At 35.9% G+C, this 21,661-nt stretch overlaps 3 protein-coding genes, 1 long non-coding RNA gene and 2 pseudogenes across 62 annotated transcripts; 3 read left to right on the forward strand and 3 right to left on the reverse strand.

Moving 5' to 3' along the window:
* Positions 1-931: 931 nt before the first annotated feature.
* LOC104762839 (AP2-like ethylene-responsive transcription factor TOE3) lies at positions 932-4,433 on the forward strand. 2 transcript variants are annotated; one of them, XM_010486233.3, is made up of 9 exons: positions 932-2,699; positions 2,826-2,851; positions 2,978-3,008; positions 3,129-3,216; positions 3,328-3,473; positions 3,580-3,624; positions 3,712-3,809; positions 3,904-3,980; positions 4,071-4,433. In XM_010486233.3, exons 1-9 carry the CDS (start codon positions 2,344-2,346, stop codon positions 4,269-4,271), a joined length of 1,068 nt encoding a protein of 355 aa, XP_010484535.2. In that variant the 5' UTR covers positions 932-2,343; the 3' UTR covers positions 4,272-4,433. The 2 variants fall into 2 exon arrangements, with proteins under 2 accessions (XP_010484535.2, XP_087354535.1); XM_087498409.1 differs by having other exon boundaries at positions 1,741-2,699; positions 3,943-3,980.
* Positions 4,325-6,798, reverse strand: LOC104762838 (OVARIAN TUMOR DOMAIN-containing deubiquitinating enzyme 7-like; annotated as a pseudogene). Its single transcript, XR_015588545.1, has 11 exons — positions 6,651-6,798; positions 6,339-6,451; positions 6,169-6,244; positions 5,879-6,072; positions 5,777-5,836; positions 5,583-5,667; positions 5,355-5,504; positions 5,012-5,270; positions 4,830-4,927; positions 4,627-4,749; positions 4,325-4,545 (listed from the first exon to the last, which is right to left on the reverse strand). The product of XR_015588545.1 is annotated as an OVARIAN TUMOR DOMAIN-containing deubiquitinating enzyme 7-like (transcript).
* Positions 6,799-6,949: 151 nt separating this feature from the next.
* LOC104762841 (serine/threonine-protein kinase Aurora-3) lies at positions 6,950-13,271 on the forward strand. 7 transcript variants are annotated; one of them, XM_087498415.1, is made up of 17 exons: positions 6,972-7,037; positions 7,425-7,510; positions 7,684-7,743; positions 7,838-7,954; positions 8,040-8,089; positions 8,253-8,365; positions 8,479-8,628; positions 8,774-8,853; positions 8,951-9,121; positions 9,264-9,318; positions 9,547-9,604; positions 9,695-10,452; positions 10,578-10,820; positions 10,956-11,051; positions 11,129-11,343; positions 11,452-11,524; positions 11,618-11,866. In XM_087498415.1, the coding sequence occupies exons 12-17, from the start codon at positions 10,324-10,326 to the stop codon at positions 11,717-11,719; spliced, it is 858 nt and encodes a 285-aa protein (XP_087354541.1). In that variant the 5' UTR covers positions 6,972-7,037; positions 7,425-7,510; positions 7,684-7,743; positions 7,838-7,954; positions 8,040-8,089; positions 8,253-8,365; positions 8,479-8,628; positions 8,774-8,853; positions 8,951-9,121; positions 9,264-9,318; positions 9,547-9,604; positions 9,695-10,323; the 3' UTR covers positions 11,720-11,866. The 7 variants fall into 7 exon arrangements, with proteins under 7 accessions (XP_087354540.1, XP_087354541.1, XP_087354537.1 ...); XM_087498410.1 differs by lacking the exon at positions 6,972-7,037 and adding an exon at positions 12,019-13,271 and having other exon boundaries at positions 7,260-7,493; positions 9,493-9,604; positions 11,618-11,702; XM_087498414.1 differs by having other exon boundaries at positions 6,950-7,037; positions 7,425-7,493; positions 9,547-10,452.
* On the reverse strand, positions 11,808-13,496 carry LOC104762840 (OVARIAN TUMOR DOMAIN-containing deubiquitinating enzyme 7-like; annotated as a pseudogene). Its single transcript, XR_015588547.1, has 5 exons — positions 13,229-13,496; positions 12,993-13,142; positions 12,769-12,911; positions 12,541-12,690; positions 11,808-12,456 (listed from the first exon to the last, which is right to left on the reverse strand). The product of XR_015588547.1 is annotated as an OVARIAN TUMOR DOMAIN-containing deubiquitinating enzyme 7-like (transcript).
* Positions 13,497-13,642: 146 nt separating this feature from the next.
* LOC104762843 (uncharacterized) lies at positions 13,643-20,162 on the forward strand. 50 transcript variants are annotated; one of them, XM_087498435.1, is made up of 29 exons: positions 13,643-14,030; positions 14,299-14,375; positions 14,477-14,536; positions 14,703-14,784; positions 14,898-14,947; positions 15,047-15,117; positions 15,202-15,251; positions 15,389-15,498; positions 15,612-15,780; positions 15,908-15,968; positions 16,076-16,146; positions 16,279-16,339; positions 16,474-16,506; positions 16,644-16,677; positions 16,827-16,860; positions 17,085-17,189; positions 17,317-17,457; positions 17,565-17,628; positions 17,762-17,843; positions 17,946-17,995; positions 18,090-18,143; positions 18,270-18,339; positions 18,480-18,584; positions 18,751-18,842; positions 18,960-18,982; positions 19,141-19,276; positions 19,364-19,454; positions 19,580-19,627; positions 19,842-20,162. In XM_087498435.1, exons 26-29 carry the CDS (start codon positions 19,217-19,219, stop codon positions 20,003-20,005), a joined length of 363 nt encoding a protein of 120 aa, XP_087354561.1. In that variant the 5' UTR covers positions 13,643-14,030; positions 14,299-14,375; positions 14,477-14,536; positions 14,703-14,784; positions 14,898-14,947; positions 15,047-15,117; positions 15,202-15,251; positions 15,389-15,498; positions 15,612-15,780; positions 15,908-15,968; positions 16,076-16,146; positions 16,279-16,339; positions 16,474-16,506; positions 16,644-16,677; positions 16,827-16,860; positions 17,085-17,189; positions 17,317-17,457; positions 17,565-17,628; positions 17,762-17,843; positions 17,946-17,995; positions 18,090-18,143; positions 18,270-18,339; positions 18,480-18,584; positions 18,751-18,842; positions 18,960-18,982; positions 19,141-19,216; the 3' UTR covers positions 20,006-20,162. The 50 variants fall into 50 exon arrangements, 45 of the variants coding, with proteins under 45 accessions (XP_087354561.1, XP_087354574.1, XP_087354542.1 ...); XM_087498448.1 differs by having other exon boundaries at positions 15,047-15,066; positions 19,580-19,655; positions 19,891-20,162; XR_015588549.1 differs by having other exon boundaries at positions 13,799-14,030; positions 14,299-14,345; positions 19,580-19,655.
* On the reverse strand, positions 20,107-20,815 carry LOC147923184 (uncharacterized). Its single transcript, XR_015588554.1, has 2 exons — positions 20,646-20,815; positions 20,107-20,432 (listed from the first exon to the last, which is right to left on the reverse strand). It is a non-coding gene; the product is annotated as an uncharacterized LOC147923184 (long non-coding RNA).
* Between the last annotated feature and the right edge of the window lie 846 nt (positions 20,816-21,661).

Raw genomic sequence — 21,661 nt, forward strand, 5'->3', positions numbered from 1 at the left:
GTTGAAGCAAAATCTTAAGAGTTTATAAAATAGAAGCCTATTTTGGAATAATACATAGATAAAAATTAAAATTTTCAGACAAAATCTTAATTTTTTTAAAAAGTGAGGCCTATATTTGCAATGTAAATGTTTAGTTGGGCCTAACTTTTTTACTAAAAATTTTAAACAGAATTAGAGGTCCAATACTTTTGTGTCATAGGGATGTGCGGCGGGTCGGATCCTGAATATAATATATCACTAGTGAAAAAAGGTTCATACAAGCCACGTTTATCATGTACATTAATCTTTATTCAATTTAAGTATTTATTTAAGTACGCTGTTTAGTCAAAAACTGGCTATTGAAGATCATGATGATAAGGTTGAAATAAAAGACGTGCACAAGCATAAACATAATGTTAACATGTCGTTACTAATATAGTTACGCGTGTTTAAATCTGAGTCTTTCGATCATTAAATTTTCGAAGTGTGGAATTCAAACTAACTCAAATTTAGAAGCAAATTCGCATCTCCTACACGTTTTTTTTTGTATTATAAATCAATCTAAATTATTTTTTGGATTGTACAGTGGATTATATATTTAAATTTATTCAAATTATCAGCTTTATAAAGAATTACAAAACCGATAACCACCATAAATATAAAACATGTATATATGTATCCTAGAATTGATTTCCGTTTATTTGTTTACATGCTAATCAATGATTAAGAGTTTGGTAAATGGTAACAATAATATCTCTGCTCTTGTGGCATCCTCAAATTGGTTGGACTCCATGATTGAAAGGAGGAAAAAGCAATCTATGATCAGAAGAAAAAGAGAAACGCTATCCGATATGATTTGTTAGCGAGGCAATGGTGGGGCTAAGATTTGCCAATATGGAATCAAACAACAAAACCATATTGATAGATATGTATATGCATAAGAGAAAGGGGAGAGAGAGAGAGCTTTATTTAATTACTAATTAGGGAAAGAAACAGAGAGCATCAAAGCATCTTCATAGTTCCATTAGGGGAAGGTTTGGCTGTATCTCTCCCCCCACTTGTGATATTCTTCTTTCACGCTTTTGCTCTCCTTTTTTACCCACACCTCTTCTTTGCTTTAGTATACTATTGAACACGTATTTAGAAATATGCGTTTTTTCTTTTATAAAGAATACATGAAAATTTGTGTCAAATATATACAGAATTTATTTTGGTCGGCAGACACTCTTCGATATTCTTCAGTTTACACACTCACTACTGTTTTCATATTGTCAGCTGAGATTTTTGTTTTTTTGTTTTTATCAAAGTGAGATTTCTTAAACATATGAATACTGTTTATCGCTAAACTATTTTATAACTTTTTTTGGTGTGAACTCTCCTGATTATTACCTTAAAAACCAACAAAAATTTGATAGATCGGATAATTTGGCTTTGATTAATAAGTTTTTGAGACAAAAAAAAAAATCTAAATGTGAAAGGGAGCGTGAGAACACGCATGGGAAACAAGAGAGTGAAGTTGTAATCAAAGCCAATGGTGATGCAGGGATAGGACAAGATAGGGAGAGAAGCGAGACTTGTTTCCCGTACTCTTGGATTGGGGCAATTTCGGTATTACCTCTTTTTTTCTTCCATCACATTTGTTTCCGTTTCCTTTTTTTTTTTTTTTTTTTTCTCATACCAAACTCTTTTCACGGATTTGTTCATCCTATTTTATTTATTTTTAATTATTTGGTAAGTTTTGAGTCTCTCCTACACCTACTTATAATTATAGAGTCTCATATACAATAAAAGAGGGGAAAACGATAAAAAAAAAAGAGAGTGAAAATGATAAATTTTGAGTAGTTGGAGTAGGAGAAATTAAATAGTACAATAAAGAATTAAATAAGAAAGATAGACACTCCCATCTACATCCTAAATTTTAGTCCATAATAATTTCAGCAAACTTTTGAATTTTCTGAATTTTACTTTCCCTTTTTTATATAAAAGAAAACTGTGATGTCAATACTCAGGAGACCAAAAACTAGGAGACAGTCTTATGCACTTGTATTGGGAAAGAATCATATTTCTATATTGATTTCTTCTCTCATCAACTTTTTAAATTTTTATAGTATTTAATACTAGTAAATTTTGTTTTTACTCCTTTCATTGATAAAAATTTTCTGCACCTCTCTAGTTATGATGATGAATAGGGTCAGATATTTCTATTCATATGGATCCTCATAATCTTTTTATTTATTTATTTATTACAAGTTCCTTTATACAACTCACCTTAAATATTGTTCTTGTCTTCTCATCTTTAAGTCTTGCTTCTCCCAAATTTCTTGTTCTTTCCTCTTTTTTGTTGTTAAAAGGAAGAAAAAAAAAATGTGGAACCTTAACGACTCACCTGACCACCACGAAGCATCCGACAGTAGAGGGAATCGGTTTGGACACGTGTCAAACTACATGAGCCAATCTACCACTTGGCTATCGTCAGTGCCTCCGGTGACCCGGAATTTCTTTCCGAGTCAAGTCATGGAACCGGGAATATATGGTTCCGGTTTCAACAGAAGCCAAGGTGGGGGTAAGTCGGATCCGAGCGGGTCCGGTCGACCAGATGAGCTGGCGCCGGAGATATCGCCGCCGTTAAAGAAGAGCCGGCGTGGTCCTCGCTCACGTAGCTCTCAGTATAGAGGAGTCACGTTTTACCGACGAACCGGAAGATGGGAGTCACATATTTGGTAACTTCTGAACCATATCAAAGCATATGATATCATATACCTAATAAGTAATACCTTGATTGTATACTTTTAATCCATCAATAATTATATTGTTCATAAAATGTTTTTGGATATACAATTATGCAGGGACTGTGGGAAGCAAGTGTACTTAGGTATGGGTTCATATTTTTGTTTATGAAACTGGTTACGCGAATCTACTTATGTGTATGTGTGTGTCCATCTTTATTCGATATTTGTTTCTTCTAATTGGTCTTACATATATATATATATATATGCAGGTGGGTTTGACACAGCACATGCCGCTGCTCGGTATGTTTCGTTTTCTCTATCCAGTAATCAATTAGCAAGAACCTAATGATACTTTGGTATATATATATATTTTTTTTTAAGTTATAAAATTAATGTTGGGTCAGTAACTATTTGTGACAGTGCCTATGATCGAGCGGCAATTAAATTCAGAGGTGTAGATGCAGATATTAATTTCGACATTGAAGACTACGTGGACGATTTGAAACAGGTTATATATATACTTATTTTATAGATGTTGGTTGTTCTAGTAAATTATTAATACTACTCAGAAAGTCAGAAGAAAGAAAACACAATTAAATGTTGTTTTATTGTTCGGCAGATGGGGAATTTGACAAAGGAAGAGTTTATGCATGTTCTTCGAAGGCAAAGCACTGGGTTTCCAAGAGGCAGTTCTAAATTCAGAGGTGTTACTTTGCACAAATGTGGAAGATGGGAGTCTCGTTTGGGTCAATTTCTCAACAAAAAGTATAATTACTTTAAAGTTTTGTGGGTCAAATTTTTAAAAACTTTTTTCTATCTTATTATTAATTAGAAGTGTCCTGTCTGTTTTCTTTTTTCTTTCTCTTTTCAGGTACGTTTATTTGGGTCTCTTTGATACCGAGATTGAAGCTGCAAGGTACTGGTTTTGCTGTCCAATGTCTCATCATCACGTTTCAAAAATAAATATATTGGTACGAAACATTTAACTTTGAATATTTTACAGAGCTTATGATAAAGCTGCAATAAAGTGTAATGGGAAAGACGCAGTTACCAACTTTGACCCTAAAGTATACGAGGAAGAAGAGCTTATTATTAGCTCAGGTAAATTTAATTTGTACATATTTGGCCTTTTAAGAAAAACACACAAAATTTACTACTCCAATCACCAAATTTTTATGGTAAAAAAATCCAACAGAGTTGAAGTGGAATGATCATAGTCTTGATCTATGTCTAGGAGAATCAAGCTCGGAAGAGTTAGGATTCAGATCCGAGGTAAGTGCTCATGTTCGTGTATCTATTAATATTGGTTTTGTCTTAAAATAATCAAAATGGTGATATTTGGTTTTTAATGACATTTTAAAGATTGCGAGCTTAACGAATAGGATTGGAGATGAGGAAAGATTATTAGGGAGTGATCTATCGCTAGCCATGACGACGACAGCAGTCAGATCAGACGGTGGAGGAAGCCGAGTAGGAATGGCAGCATCATCAGGATTCTCTCCTCAGCCTTCTTCTCCTTGGCACCACCCCACCCCTAACAACTTCCACTTCTTTCGTCACTGATTCATTCATCACCATTATCACAATCATCTGAGCTAGTGTGAATTAAAATATGCTTTGGGAGAATTTGAATGATCATTTCTCGAGTTAATTTTTTTTGGCTCTGTCTATGTATGTATACATATATATGCTCTTGAGTCGATATAAGAGTTTCTTCTTTCATTAGTTTAATCAGGCAGCAAAAGCTAATTTTAATCTGAATTTCAAACTAATCACAGACCTGAGGCTGTTATGTATACTTTGTAGTGAATCCTTCAAAAAATCATCAGTTTCCCCCCTGTAAAAAGAGAGAAACCAAACCTTATTAACCAATCACTGAGAGACAAAAGAGTCAATCAAGTGAATTAAGAGTAATCACCTTAATTAACTGAGAATTTATTATATACACAGAGCACCAACATCTGGTGCAATTGCTTCAACTTCATCTGATGTTCCTCTCCTCAAATTCTTCCTTCCCTTCTTCGACTCCATTGTTTGGCTCCTGCAAATTAATCAACACAACTCTGATTTTTAGTAAACTCCTGTTTTGAGTGTTTTGGAGAAGTGATTTGAGAAACTTACACTAACAGTTTAACAGAGGATCTCCCTGTTGCTGTTCCACAGCAGGACTTGTATTTCTTCTTCGAACCACATGGACACGTTTTGTTCCTAGGAATCTTCTGCAGTTTTTGCAAGAATCAGTTCATGTTTTAAACGTAATCTAAAGGAAAAAAGCTTTCTCACATGTTTTAAGCGAGACAAACCTTATCATCGGTCTGTGAACTACACTTGGCATGAACTCTTTCAATGTTACTGGCGCTAGCTGATTCCTCCTCATCCAATTCTTCTCTGTGTTGCTCGGTGCTTTCCATTGCACTATCATTTGCTACCATTGGATTTGTGGCATCTGCTGCAGAAGCGATTTCTGAATTCTGAATCATTTTCAGTCAAAGACTCTACTCCTTGCTCAGCTATCAGGAATTCTATCGCAGCATCCACATCACCATTTACTTGTATTAGGACCTGAAGAGAGATTCCTCCAGATAAGAGAGGACTTACAATGATCATATATTCTCACAGATTAACAACCAAGGATCGGCTTACCACCTGTTCAGCTTTCTCAGCATTGTCACAGCAACAACCAGACATGACTACTTTGATATCCCCAGCATCCACATTATACCTATCAGCTTTGTTTTTGGACTTGCTCTCTGTGGCTTTCGCTTGTTTAGATGCTGCTGAAACTTTAGCATCAGCCTTTCACAAAACTGGAATTTATTAGGACAGAGAAACAGATGTCTACCAAAAACAGCAAGCTAAAGTTTGATGTAAAACCTCTATTACAACAGGCCTGGCTGGTCCTTCACAAGCATCTTCCTTCGAACGCACACTGTTGTAGTGTTCCCCATCGTGGTAAGACCTGAAAAAAAAAAAGGAACTTTAAGTAAAAGCAAATTCAACCATCTCTATCTTGCCAGATCCTACAATAAACCAATAGAAGAATCATTATAAACGAATCAATAACTCACAGATGGATCATGCGGGTTCGTGTATCTTCAAAATTGCGTATATACCAACGCGGTGACATGCTATGCAACAAATAGACCAATGCTCAAACAAACATATATGACTTAAAAAGGAAGCGGATCATGCAAAGAGGCATTATTATGATTACCCTGTGAATACAGATATTACTGCGTGTGACAAGAGAAGCTGCCTGTAACTCCATATTCCCAGACCAAGTGCCATCTTCGTCCATGGTTTTACAGTAATCCTCAAAGGGAACATCATCTTCGATAAAAGGCTCAAACATCTCACGATTTTTCTGTGAAAAGCCATTGAGAGTATGTATATATATAGGTGGGGATTTCCAAAAAATCTGGACTTTGAGAACTCTAAGAAATGCAACTTACTTACTTACCACTATATACTGTACAACCATGTTACGGTACTTGTTGTGTTCATCCTCGTTGCCTTCCAATTGATCGGCAAGTGACCTGTGAAAGAGTCAAGTCTTACACAATTTGCTTTGTCTTCTTCACTCAAAAAACACAAATCGAATTCGAAGATATCAAAACAAAAAACACAGACCTGAAGAAACAATTACCGTCAGCAGTAACTTTGATAATCTTAAGCCCTAAAGCATCAAGCTGAACACGAAACTGAGAGAGATCACAATCTTTGCCTTGGTTCTTCTTCTTCACCTATTGAATCAATCAAACAACGGAAAATTTAAAAAACACAACTTTACAATGATTTGCCATACCAAAACTCGAAAAAACCTTGAACCAAAGCCAGCAGTAACAGAGGAATTTTAAATTCATATGTGGTGAAGTTTTTAATAAGGAGGAAATCGAAATCAAAATCAAAAATCAAAAGCTTGGAGAATGATGAAGAACCAACCTGATGCGGTTGTTTCTTAGGCTTAGATTTCTGTTGCTTAGTTTTCGCCATTATCAAATCAGATAGAAGGAATATTAAAGCTAGCTTTAGTCGGGTAGTTGCGGCGGTGCAATGAGAAGCTTCAGAATTAGAACCGTTTCGTCGCCGCCGATTATCCGGTACATACCCAAACAATGTACGAGATTATTGGGCCCGATTTAATTGTTTAACCGATATAATTAACTATTAAATTGGGCCAAAAGGCCCATTATACAGATTATGTGGATATTGCTGTGCTACACGAACTGTGGAGCGTATCTCTCACTCACTGATTGAAAGACAGAAAAACCCTAGAAGAAGAGCTCTCGGGTTTGAATTTTGGATATCTGCAAAAACAAATCAACGAAGGTATATAAAAGTAAATTTTCCATTTTTTTTTTTAAAGTATATAATTGAGTAATTTTCTTTGAAGGTTAATAAAAGTAAAATTTCTTTTTTATAACATATATGATTGGGAAAATTACTTTTTTTTCGTAAAAAAAAGAGTAAATTTCCTTTTTGTTTTGGGAGAGCGGAACAACATAAACACATATGTCTATAAATAATACTCTAATCTCTGTTAGAGAAATCAACAATTCAGAGACCCTTCAGTGACAGTCTTCTTCTCCAAATAGAAAAGAAAAAGAAATACAATTAGAAAAAAAAAAAAAAAGAGATTAAGCGAGAGAGCAGAGCGTTGTTCTCTAATCTACTGGCGTTGATTTGTTATTGATGATGATGATGATTTTTTTGAAGAAAGAAGAAGATGATTCAGAACAGAACTTGGGAGTTGGGATGACGATGACCCAAACAACAACAACAATGGTAAACATCTTCTTCTCGTAAGTACAATTTTTTGTTTCATTGATAAATAAAACGTACATCATTCACCGTAGTCTCTTCTCTTGTTTTCTAAAATTCTTGGGGTTTTTTTTTTTTGTTGTTTTTAGGGTTTTCGTTTTGGCTCTTACAAATTAACTAACGATGGTTCTTCTTCTTAATTCTATATGTGCAGATCAGGGAGAGATGGTTTGAAGTATGAATTAAGTTATTCGGACTTTGGGGATTTATTAGGGTTCGTATATTTTCTGGTTTTTCTCATTCATGTTGCTGTTTTTAATTCAGACTTGATAACTAACGATGGTTTCTTCTTAATTCTCTATGTGCAGATCAGTTTGAATAACGACGAAGAAGATGACTCAGAATGCTTAAGGGTTTGTTTCTATCATCAACACCACAATTATCCGTAAGTGTTAGACTGATTTGACGACGACCAAGTAAAGAAGGTTTTTAACATTCTTGGCTTTTTGTTTTTTTTTGGTTTTCACTTTAGCGTTTCTATCATCTGATTTCTTATTTCTATATGTGCAGATCAGAGATGGTTTGAAGTATGATGATGAAGACGACTCAGACTGCTTTAGGTTTTGTTTGTTGTTTCAGAATTCATTATCTTCCCTTTATTACGGATGATGATGATGATGCCTTTTTCTAGTTTTCATCTGTTTAGAACAGACTCATAATTAACTCAATGAATCTGCTTTGTTAATCTAAGAGCAACTCATTATTTTTTTCTTTCTCTTGCAGGAATTTCATCTTCAAACAATGGCAAGGGAGGGCTAATTGTAACGCAGCCAGCATACATGGAGTGATGGAGACATCTTCAATTGCTTTAACTAATCAAGTGTCTAACTAAGCAGGTATTATGAAACTTCTTTTCACTTGGATTTTAATACTTATACACTTGCGATTTAGGTTGTTCATTGTTTCAGACTTCAAAACTTAACGATGGCTTTTCTGATTTTATGTGCAGATCAGAAAGATATGGTTTGAATAATGAACGTAGTTTCATAATAAAAACTTGGTCGAGGGGCGTGCTCTCTCACGGTAACAACATCAAACTGATTCTAGTGATTCTAGTGATTGATTGTCTTTAACTCAAGCAGCACCTATTGTTTTCTCTGTAAGTAATCTCGATAACCTCTCTTCCTTTCTTTACTTTGTTCTGTTTCAAGTTTACCCAACCAATAATAATCTTCTTTTTTCTTCTTTGGTTTATATTTAATGCAACCAATTCTAATCCTTTCTTTTGGTTCTTACGGTTGCAGGAACTACATCTTCAAACAATGGAGGACTAACCAGCATGCATGAGTCATCTTCAATAGCTTCAACGGAAGTTTCTAAGCAGGTACGTAGCTTCTTTTGACCCTCAGAAAAAGTTGTATGTGTGCATAAAACACTTGATTTCATGCCATCTGACATGCATCTGTTTTCCTCGTACACAGAACAATGATTGGAGGCCTCACCTTACTGAACGAAGGAGCCATATGCTGCAAACAATGCTAAGAGCTTGTCTTTATAAAGCAAAAACTACTGCCTAACTTGAGCAACGAAAAGGCAGCAAAGTTCAAAGCACTACCTTCAGTACTGACTACCTTTGAACAAGAAGGTAGAAGGTAATATTTACTTCATTTATCTTTCTCTCTCTCTCTCTTAATCTAACTCAAAAACATTGATTTAATGAATTTTTAATATTTATTGTGAACGTTAGTTCTACTCTTGACTGACTTTTTTATACCATGTTTGTTTCGATTGTAGGTGGGAAGAACAGCAAAAGCTGAGGAGCATGTTTCGTTTGGATTCTGTGAAAGAGGTATGTGTGTGTATCTATTCCAACGATGATTTATTGACTCTCATTGATGGTTTGAAGAATGAACAAGTTTCATAACATATATATATATATATATGTGTGATATTGTATACGTAAATTTCTTAAGTTTTATCCTTGAATTGGTACTTGGTAATAATTATTTGATTCTTATTACAGTGGCTAGGTGCTCCTCTAGTCGCCTTTGAATTGTTATGAGTGTGCAAATTGCAGGAGCTACTAATCAAGGAAGACGACACAGGAGTTGGATGATGCAGTACTTAGGAGATTGGTTAAGAACATTATCTGTCACACCAGGATTTTTATATCCACCAATTGCTAAGGAAAGTATCTGATTTTATGCATTTTATCACTTTGTTAGGTGAAGAGAAAATATGTACCACTAGGGGTTTCGAACGTCAGAACGCTACTTTTTTAAAACTAAACTGAAGTGCCAGCCTCACGCTTTATCCAGCGACGAGATTGAAAAAAATCGTCAGAGAAACCGAAGGCAAGCTCCATAGATTTTGTACAAGTAACAAAGATTAATTATTGGTAAACGTGTTACAGTTTCGAGTCAAGCTAAGAAACAGAACAAATGGGAAGAGCATGAACGTTGGAACTCAGAATTTGGCTCCAATTTAAAATTTCTATTTGAGGTATGGTGTAAAGCTAAGAAACAACAGAGCAAAAACAAAACAGTCGAAAATGTTTCAACTCTTTAAAGAAGAAAACTGATATTTAGATGGGTAATGTGATTGTGGCGTGGGAGTATTACTAATACTCCGTCTAAGGTCAAGCACACTGCACACTGCACACAGCACACAGCCCTCTCTGGTAGTTATGGAATCAGAGAAAGTGTTAAGGGTAAAATCGTCATTTCGTAAGCAGGTGAGGCAGACTTACGAAACGGTCTCTGTAGTGAAGAGAAGAATTTTGAAATTCAAAATTAGTTTCTCCGCTCTTCATCTCTTTCTCTCTCTCACGCCGTCGTCTGAGTTGGAATAAAAAATGAGTAAGAAATCGACAGAATCTGACGGTGACGATAGTGAGAAGCCATGGACCCTGGCGGATTTCGAGATCGGGAGACCACTGGGAAAGGGTAAATTTGGCAGAGTCTATCTCGCTCGAGAAGTTAAGGTAACTCTCTCTCTCTCTCTTTCGTTTCCCTTCGATTAGATTTAGAGGTAGTGGTTTATGTCAATTTGAGCTTTTTGGAAACCCTAATTGGTTACGATATTTGGGGGATATATATATATATATAGAGTAAGTTCATAGTGGCGCTGAAAGTGATATTCAAGGAGCAGATCGAGAAGTATAAAATTCATCATCAGCTTCGGAGGGAGATGGAGATCCAAACGAGTCTAAGCCACCCGAACATTCTGGGTCTTTACGGCTGGTTCCATGACGATGAGCGCATTTTCTTGATTCTCGAGTATGCTCATGGCGGTGAGCTCTATGGCCTCCTCAAAAAGAATGGTCATCTCTCTGAAAAGCAAGCCGCCACTGTGAGTCTCTCCTCCTCGCTCTTCCTCCTTTTGCCTTTTAAGATCATATTATCATTTTGTTGCAATGTTTGTTGGTTCTGCAATTGCTTCTTGTTGTGGTGAAATTTTATGGCTTTTTTTTCTTAACGATTACAGTACATTGCAAGTCTCAGTCAGGCACTAGCCTATTGCCATGGAAAATGTGTGATTCACAGAGACATCAAACCTGAAAACTTGTTGCTCGATCATGAGGTATGGTTATTTCATATTTGTGTATTTTTGCATATGAGAACTCAGGATGTTGTTCATCATTAGTAATACATACGCAGGGGAGATTGAAAATTGCTGACTTTGGGTGGTCAGTTCAGTCAAGTAACAAGAGGAAAACAATGTGTGGAACCTTAGACTACTTGGCACCTGAGATGGTCGAGAATAGAGATCACGATTACGCTGTTGATAACTGGACGTTAGGTGTATTGTGTTACGAATTTCTCTATGGCCATCCTCCATTTGAAGCCGAGAGTCAAAAGGATACATTCAAGAGGTAAGGAAGTAGACGACTAGACTTTTTTTTTATCTTTGTTGTTGGAAATGACAGAAGAAACTTAAACCTCAGCTCCTGATGAAGTTGTCTAATTTAATTGGTATGCAGAATTCTCAAGATCGATCTGACTTTTCCTACTGCGCCTAATGTTTCAGCGGAAGCCAAAAATCTTATCAGTCAGGTAAATCATTTTACCAACAACGACTCTCTTGCTTGACTAGTTAGTTAGTTAGTTATTAAGCATTAACGTGTAGTTGCTTAAAATCTTTTGCAGCTTCTCGTTAAGGATCCCTCGAAACGACTCTCCATTGATAAGATCATGCAACATCCGTGGATCGTCAAGAACGCTGATCCTAAAGGTGTGTGCCTCAGTTGATGCTATTCTCCCAATCTCAGGTCAAAGTAGCTTTATATGTAATCGAAATAATGTCTTAACAAGTTCAGAGAAAGTGCATTCCACCATGTTATATAATATATATTATCTCATTTCAGCATAATATAATCCAAGTAAAACTCGTGTCTCTGTGATTCGACTTCTCCTAACATCTAATACAGAAAGATCCATAGATACACAAACTGAAAACATTAAAACATTAGAATCTTAACAGTAGTAGTTCTATGCTTCTAGACACCTGAAGAAAATAATCTCCTCATTGTCTTCTTCACCTCTTAAAGCTATGTCAGTAATAGTGGTGTCGGTACTGCAACTACTAGTGCTCTTCTCATCAGAAACTCGGGACAGTGGACTAAAAGAGAGAGAGAGCTTCTGGTCATCAACCATCTTTGCAAGTCACAGATCTAGCAGCTGTTTTCACAGTTAACAGGCAATAGCCGGCATTCTCATGTGCGATAGTAGTAACCCACTATTCCACTGGATGCTTCTTCTTGATACCTCTATGCATGTGTTTATCGCAGCATTTTTAAAGGCGTTGTGTGATGACTCGAAGCTATCTTCCTCTGGCTTGTAGTACTTAAAAGTCTGGGACTATTGGCATTTGTGGCATCTGCTGCAGAAGCGATTTCTGAATCATTTTCAGTCAAAGGCTCTACTCCTTGCTCAGCTATCAGGAATTCTATCGCAGCATCCACATCACCATTTACTTGTATTAGGACCTGAAGAGAGATTCCTCCAGATAAGAGAGGACTTACAATGATCATATATTCTCACAGATTAACAACCAAGGATCGGCTTACCACCTGTTCAGCTTTCTCAGCATTGTCACAGCAACAACCAGACATGACTACTTTGATATCCCCAGCATCCACATTATACCTATCAGCTTTGTTTTTGGACTTGCTCTCTGTGGCTTTCGCTTGTTTAGATGCTGCTGAAACTTTAGCATCAGCCTTTCACAAAACTGGAATTTATTAGGACAGAGAAACAGATGTCTACCAAAACCAGCAAGCTAAAGTTTGATGTAAAACCTCTATTACAACAGGCCTGGCTGGTCCTTCACAAGCATCTTCCTTCGAACGCACACTGTTGTAGTGTTCCCCATCGTGGTAAGACGGATCATGCGGGTTCGTGTATCTTCAAAATTGCGTATATACCAACGCGGTGACATGCTCTGCAACAAACAAACCAATGCTCAAACAGAGGTATGTCTTAAAAGGAAGCAGATCATGCAAAGAGGCATTATTATGATTACCCTGTGAATACAGATATTACTGCGTGTGACAAGAGAAGCTGCCTGTAACTCCATATTCCCAGCCCAAGTGCCATCTTCGTCTATGGTTTTACAGTAATCCTCAAAGGGAACATCATCTTCGATAAAAGGCTCAAACATCTCACGATTTTTCTGTAAAAAGCCATTGAGAGTATGTATCTAAGTGGGAATCTCCAAAAATCTAACCTTGAAATCTCTATGAATACTTACTTACTTACCACTATATAGTGTACAACCATGTTACGGTACTTGTTGTGTTCATCCTCATTTTGCCTTCCAATTGATCGGCAAGTGACCTGTGAAAGAGAATCACACTATTCAATCTTACAAAATTTGCTTAGTTTTCGCCATTATCAAATCAAGTTTAGTCGGGTTCGGGTAGTTGCGGTTGCGACGGTGCAGTGAGAGAAGCTTCAGAATTAGAACCGTTTCGTCGCCGCCGATTGATTATATCCGGTACATACACACAAACAATGTTATGTGGTTATTGGGCCCGATTTAATTGTTGAACCGATATATATATATATATATATAGTTAATTAACTATTAAATTGGGCCGAAAGGCCCATTAAGCTACGAAAACTATACATGTTATGTGGATATATTCACTGTGGAGCGTATCTCTCTCACTCACTGATTGTGATTGGAAAGACCTAGAAGAAGAGAGATCTCTCGGGTTTGGGAAAATATATGATTGGGAAAATTTCCTTTTTGCTTATAACGTCTAAGAAAATAAAAAAATAAAAGTAAAATTTCCTTTTTGTTTTGGGAGAGCGTAACAACAACACAAACACATCTGTCTATAAATAATATACTCCCTACTCATCTCTTTTAGAGAAATCAACAATTCAGAGACTTCTTCCCCAAATAGAAAAAAAACAAGTTTAAGCGAGAGACGAGAGAGCAGAGCGTTGTCCTCTCCTCTCCAATGGCGTTGATTTTTTTGAAGAAAGAATAAGATGATTCAGAACTGGATTTGGGAGTTGGGATGAGATGACAGAGACCCAAACAACAACAATGGTAAGTAAATTCTTCTTCTCGTAATTACAGTTTTCTTCTTGTTAGGTTTTTCAATTCTTGTGGTTTTTTTTTGTTTTTGGTTTTTAGGGTTTTCAATTTGGCTTTACAAATTGAACTAACGATGCTTCTTCTTCTTCTTAATTCTCTATGTGCAGATCAATGATTTATTAGGGTTTATATATTTTCTGGGTTTTTCTCATTCATGTTCCTGGTTTAATTCAGAGACTTGATAACTAACGATGGTTTCTTCTAATTTCTCTTTATGCAGATCAGTTTGAATAAAGATGAAGAGGAAGAAGACTCACACTGCTTAAGGTTTTGTTTCTATCATTAACACCACAATCCGTAAGTGTTAGACTGATTTGACGACGACCAAGTAAAAAAGGTTTTGAAATTCTTTTAGGGTTTTCACTTTGGCGTTTCTATCATCTGATTTGTTATTCTAGATATGTGCAGATCAGAGATGGTTTGAAGAATGGTGAAGAAGACGACTCAGACTGCTTAAGGTTTTGTTTCTTGTTTCAGGGCTCTCTTTCTTCCCATTATTACCGATGATGATGATGCCTTTTTTTTTTTTTAGTCTTCATCACTTTAGAACAGTCTCATTAACTATGTGAATCTGTTTTAATTAATCTACCAGGGACTCATTATTTTTTTCTTTCTCTTTTGCAGGATTTTAAACAATGGCAAGGGAGGGCTAAGTAACCATCCTGCATACAGGGAGAAATCTTCAATTGCTTTTAAGTAACGAAGTGTGAGTCTAATTTCCCTTTAAAGTTTATTCTTTGTTACACAATTCAGATCGGATAGAAATACTGATATATGTTTTCTTCTATGGTTTGTGTTGCTGCGGTTCTCTTGATTTAGATATTATATGGTTCCTTTACCTCCGATGGAAAAAATCTTTTTCTTGCTCTGTAAGTAATCTCGATGTCTTCTCTTCCTTTCTTTACTTTGTTCTGTTTCAAGGTTATTCAACCGACAACCGATAGTAATCTTGTGTTTTTTTTTTTCAGTGCAGCCAGCCTATTGGAAGGTGTCCTAGAATTGTCGACACCACTATTATTAACAGACTTTCAGGCGTTAGGTTTTGTTCATGGTTTTCATTCATGTTGCTGCTTTCATTCAAACTTGATAACTAACGATGGTTTATTCTAATTCTTATGTGCAGATCAGAGATGGTTTGAAGAATTATGAAGAAGACGACTCAGACTGCTTAAGGTTTTGTTTGTTGTTTCAGGGTTCACTTTCTTGCCTTTATTACGACGGATGATGATTGCCTTTTTTCTAGTCTTCATCACTTTAGACTCATTAATTATGTGAATCTGTTTTCTTTTTTTTTTTGTTTTCTCTTGCAGGAATTTCATCATCTTTAAACTATGGCAAGGGAGGGCTAAGTAACCAGCCTGCATTACAGAGAGACATCTTCTATTGCTTTAACTAATGAAGTGTCTAACGAATTAAGCAGGTATTATGAAACTTCTTTCCGCTTGGATTTTAATTCTTACACACTTGCGATTTAGGTTGTTCATTGTTTCAGTCTTCAAAAATTAACGATGGCTTTTCTGATTTTATGTGCAGAGCTGAAAGATATGGTTTGAAGAATGAACGCAGTTTCATAATAAAAACTTGGCCGAGGGTCGTGCTCTCTCACGGTAACAACATCAAACTGATTCTAGTGATTGATGGTCTTTGACTCAATACAAATTATACAATACGTCTTCCCTTTCCACTTGTAATTCCCCTTTTGGTAAGTGTTAGTCTAATTTCCCTTTAAAGTTAATTCTTTGTTACGCAATTCAGATCAGATAGAGGTATTGATGTTTTTCTACATTCTTTTGGAATCATGGGAGTGTTCCTTCTGCTTTGTATTGCAGACTATCAATTTTGGCTATGGTCGTACTGATGATATTCCTCTTGACCTACTACCGGGATCTGGTACACGGGTTTGATTTACAGTGGACTAGACGTTGTTCATTTATGTGATTTGGTGGATATTTGAATTAGTTTGAATGATTTTTCGTTTTTTATCCTTTCATTGTTAGGTATACAGGATTTGAAGAAGCAAGAGAATGAGCTTCCAAGCCAAAGAAGCTGAGCTCGAACACGAAAGCAGGTGAAACTTTAACTCAACCATCACCTTTACAGTTCCTGAAGAAATTTCGTTTTGTTGAAGAGGCATCTTTTACAACTTTTTGTGATTAAGGAAAGCCATTGAAAGGTGTCTTCTGTATCTTTTGTTTTTCAGGTGATGATTTATTTTGTCTCTCTGTACGATCTGAAGCGGAAAGAGGATGTTGCTGCACAAGGTATCATTTTGCACCTGTTGCACCTGTTGCAATACTGTTACTTATTTGAATTCAGTTATGTGCAACTTATGATTTGTGTCTCAGTCTTGTGTATCTTTTGTTTTCAGTTGATGGTTTATTTTGCCTCTGTGTAGGATCTAAGCGGAAAGCGGTTGTTGCTGCACAAGGTACATATCTTTTCTGCACCTTTTGTAGTACTGTTATTTGGAGAATTTGAATTTAGTGTTACATGCAACTTATGATTGTTGTCTCTGTCTTGTGTATCTTTTGTTTTCGGTTGATTCTTTATTTTGGCTTTGTGTAGGATCTGAAGCGGAGAGAGGATGCTGCTGCACAAGGTACAAATCTAATATCTTTTGCACCTGTTGCAATACTGCTACTTAGAAGATTTGAATTCAGTTTTATATGTAACTTATGATATGTGTGATGTGTCTCTGTCTTGTGTATCATTTTTTTTCAGTTTATGATATCTTTTGCCTCTGTGTAGGATCTGAAGCGGAAAGAGGATGCTGCTGCTTAAGGTACATATCTTTTCTGCACATGTTGCAATACTGAAAAGTGTAGACTGAGATATTTTGGTTTTGTTTGTTTGTTTGTTTTTCTCTTTATGGATTGGATGGAAGGTGATATATGCAGGGTTCCCATTATTACAGATGCTGATGCGTTTTTTTAGTCTTCATCACTTTAGAACAGACTCGTAACTATGTGAATCTGGAACTTATTATTTTTTTGTTTTCTCTTGCAGGAGTTTTATCTTTAAACAATGGCAAGGGAGGGCTATGTAACCAGCCAGCATACAGAGAGACATCTTCTATTGCTTTAACCAATGAAGTGTGTTTGACTTAAGCAGGTATTATGAATCTTCTTTTCACTTGGAATATCATACTTATACACTTGCGATGTAGGTTTTGAACTTAGGCTGTTATGTTATTTCAGACTTCAAAATTTAACTTTGGTTCTTCTGATTCAATGTGCAGATCAGAGCGATATGGTTTAAAGAATGAATGAAGTTTCATAATAAAAAACTTGGCCTAGGGGCCAAAACATTTTCGATTGATGCTCTTTGATTCGGTACAATACGTCTTCCTTTGTCCACTTCGAATTCCCCATCCATAATTGTGAGTCTAATATCCTTTAAAGTTTATTCTTTGTTACAGAATTTAGATCGGATAGAGGTACTGATATATTTAGTTTTATTCTTTTTAATGGTTTATGTTGCTGCTAGCTTCTCTAGATGGAGATATTATATGGTTACCTTTCCTCCGATGGAATAATGCTCTTTTTTCTCCGTAAGTAATCTCAATAACCTCTCTTCCTTTCTTTACTTTGTTCTGTTTCAAGTTTACTCTATTTTTTCTTTTGTGGTTTATGTTCAATGCAGCCAATTCTAATCCTTTTTTTTTTTGGTTCTTACGGTTGCAGAAACTACATCTTCAAACAATGGCAAGGACTAACCAGCATGCATGAGTCATCTTCAATAGCTTCAACGGAAGTTTCTAAGCAGGTACGTACTTTCCTAGACGAGTGTGTTCTTAACCTTTGTCCTTTTTAACTTGTTTTTGATGGTACGCTTAAAACTGATAATATCTCTCTCTGTTTGATGCAGATCGTGGAGGCACCGGGAAAGATATAGTGATATGCCAAATCTTTGTTCTGGTCTGTCATCTGTACAAGTTTCTTCTTTGCTACAACTTTCTATTATCATCTTCTCTGTTACAACCACAAGTTCCTCTGTTTTGTTATGTCTCAGTTATTTTGAAGGACACCTTTGATATATGTCGCGCTTCCTGTTACCTCTTTTACGGTCTCTTCTTTCCCTTTGTTTTTTTTTTAGTGTTCTTATGATCAGCTAATGTTTTTCGTTGGATAAATTTTTGTGTTAGATTTTTTCTTGTATATAAGTTAAAATTATCTTCTCTATTCGATGCAGATCGTCATCGAGTCGAGGCACTGTGATTGCTATGCTGAATCTTCTCGTTTCGTTTATCATCTGTGTTTAGGTAAGGTTCTTCTAATATCTTCTCGTCTATCATCTGTTTACGTAAGGTTACATCTTCTTTTTTTCCTTAATGACGTTCAGAGATTTGCTATTGTTGGTGATGTATGATTTTGTGCTCATGTGTCTTATTTTGTTTTCCAGGTACTTTTTTGTTGCAGTATGAAACACACTTATGCTGGACTTGATGAAGATGTGATCAGGTTTCCTTCTCCTTATCTTCTCTGTATTTCATGGCGATGCTGTCAGGTTTGCTTCTCCTTATCTCTGATTTTGCCTTATTCCTGTGGTTCAAATGCTATCACGGCCTGCTTTGTTTTGCTAGTTTCTGGCACCAATGGTGATCGTCGTATTTGTAGGTGTTGGAATGAAATTAATGTGATGAATTTGATTGTTTTGTTGATTTATATGGTAGTGACAAGGAGAAGGTGAGATCGTATCGGGAGAAGATTTTGAAATGGCAAAATCAAGTATCTGAAAGACTGCAAGCTTTGGGTAAGCGGACAGGTAAGAAATTTGATTTTTGACCTTTTTTCATATAAATATGAAAAAGCACAAGTGAATTCACATTGATGGTTGTTTCTTTTGCTTGTTTCTGGCATCAATGGAGTTCATATTTTGTAGGTGTTGAAATGTCTGAGAATAAGGTATTTGTCTTGCTTATTTCTCTTCTTAACTGATCCTAAATGTGGAAGCAGACTGTGATGTTGGTAGAATGTTTCTGTTTAGGATTGATTGCTTCACTGAATTTGTTAAGGCATTAATTTGTATACTAAAGTCCTCTTTTTGATCCTTGTTTATGTAGAGAACTGTAGATCTCCATCTGCAGCTTCAATTTCCTGCAAGCCTAAAACCTGTTATATAATCTGGAAATTTCCACTATGAATAAACACGACAATAGTGGATGGAAAAGCCCATCTGCGAAATGGATGGGTGAATTGGTAAGTTTTAGTATTATTGTTATGTGTCTTCCTGTTTCCATTTTTGATGCAATATGTGGAAACACACTTAATGCTTAATTATTGCAGCTGGACTTGATGGAGCTAAACAACCTTCACGGTTACATTGCGGCAAAGCGAAGAGATTTGTTGTTCATTGGACTCCGGAGACCAGCTAGAGGTAAAATTTCTTTGACGTCAAAATGGGTGTGTGATTTTAATGTCATTGTACTCTAAGGCTTCTAGGCTTCTTGAAATATTTTAAAAATCTCAAACAGACTAACTGATTTTGCTGTACTGATTCAGGTGGGCTGAAAAACTACATAAACCGGTGTTTCAAGTTGCAATATTCAGGTAACCTTCTGTGGTTTTTATGGATGAGGTATGTACTTTTTTCCCTTTCATGTCGTATAAGTTAAATTAAGTTAAATCATGTCGTAAATTGTCTTACCTAAGTTTTAGACAATTTAGCATTTAAGTTGTATTTGAGACGGAAGTGCTCTCCCTCTGGCATATCACGCCAGAAATTTGTCTGAACTTTTTTCATTCTGGTTTTTCTATTCTCTAGCGTTTGTTGCAGTTGGTATATATGTCGAGTTTTGGCTATATCCTTGCAGTGAAGCTGCAAAAAGTAAAAAGAAAAAAGAGGAAGACAGTGAGTTAGACAAACCTTTTATGATGCCTACAATTGAAACCAGTCATGTTTCCCTTTCATGTCGTATAAGTTACTGAACTTTTTTCATTCTGGTTTTTCTATTCTCTAGCGTTTGTTGCAGTTGGTATATATGTCGAGTTCTGGCTATATCCTTGCAGTGAACTGATAGATTTAGTGATATCGTAACCTCTGTAACTAACTCTTTATTGATAACCCAAACACTAACACACCATAGACGAAGGCAAGCACATCACAAGCTCTTCACCTAACAAAGATCAGAGACCAGAGCACATCACTCTCTCACTTAGCACATCGCTAACATTCAACAACCATAAGCATAATCCATCCTCAACACTCCTCTCCCTTATTTATACTTCAGATTCTTCTCAACTGCAAACCCTCTAACAGAATTAGAGTCTTCTCTTCAACCAGTTACCAGCGAGCTCATTGGCCACGTCACCACTGATATAAACCAAAGAGACATGGTACAATCGTATCATGAACCTGCAAAAAGTAAAAAGAAAAAAAGAGGAAGACAGTGAGTTTAGACAAACCTTTTATGATGCCTACAATTGAAACCAGTCATGTTTTAGTGTCAAAAAGAGAAAACGTTTTTAATAATATATATGGTTCATAGAAACATTAAAAAACAAATGCTTCGAAATTATTACATGGTTCATAGAAAAATATAATAGAGAAACATCTAGTAACTCTTACCAAATCTTGAAGCAGAGTTGGACTACGAGAAGAGTAATCTTGGACGAAACTTTGCTCTCTCTCTCTCTCTCTCTCTCTTTCTATTTTGCTAACCAATGAAAAAAAGGAGAAGCCTTTGTTTTTCTACGAGAATGGTAAAGCGATAAGAGAACAAGAAGAAATAATTTTGTGAAGTAGGCTTAAGGGCACGAGTCACTTATATAGGCAGCTTGGCTTTGGTTCTTTCAACGGCTACTTTTTTTTACTAACGGCTATATTTTTTACCGTTGTAATATCTGAGTCTCAAATATGTTACCGTTTGTAAGTGACTTGAAACCTACAGTAAAAGTGAATAATTATACATCCCAATAAAAGAACGTTTAGGCGGCTATTTTTTTCTAACGTCTATATTTGTTACCGTTGTGAAATTTGAGTCTCAAATATATTACCGTTTGATGTCAGTGACTTGACACTTACAGTAAAAGTGAATAAATTATACACAACAAAAGTAAAACGTATAGGCCCAAATGGCTATTTTTCTAACGTCTATATTTTTTTACCGTTGTGAAATTTGAGTCTCTCTCAGTTTGTGAATGAATTTGACGCACCTACGTTGAGAATTATAGGAGTACGAAATGTCAAAAGCGTTCAAAGAGGCCCCAATGTGAAAATTAAGTCAACAATCTCAAGAAGCATAACAGGGCTATAAAAACAGAAGTAATAAAAGGCCGAATACAGAAGAAGCTCATTAGATCAAATCGAGGCCCAAACTGATTCTATAGCTAACCACATTTTTTAACATCGGATCACATTGTTTTAATTTTATTTAATCCTTTTTTCTCTATTTTGGACAACAAATTTTCTTTTTATTACAATATCTTTTAATCAGTCAAATGAAAAAATGTGAAAAACTGAGTCTAACGGTCTCTTTATAATTTACAAAAAAAAAAAAAAAAAAAAAAGGAAATTTGTGTAAGAAGAAAAAAGGAAAATTTGCCAGCTGGACAAAAGAAGAGTCAAGGTTGTTTTGACTACCG

This window comes from Camelina sativa, chromosome 18, assembly GCF_030686135.1.
Source record: "Camelina sativa cultivar CO46 ecotype springtype chromosome 18, ASM3068613v1".
NCBI classification, from domain to species: Eukaryota; Viridiplantae; Streptophyta; class Magnoliopsida; order Brassicales; family Brassicaceae; genus Camelina; species Camelina sativa.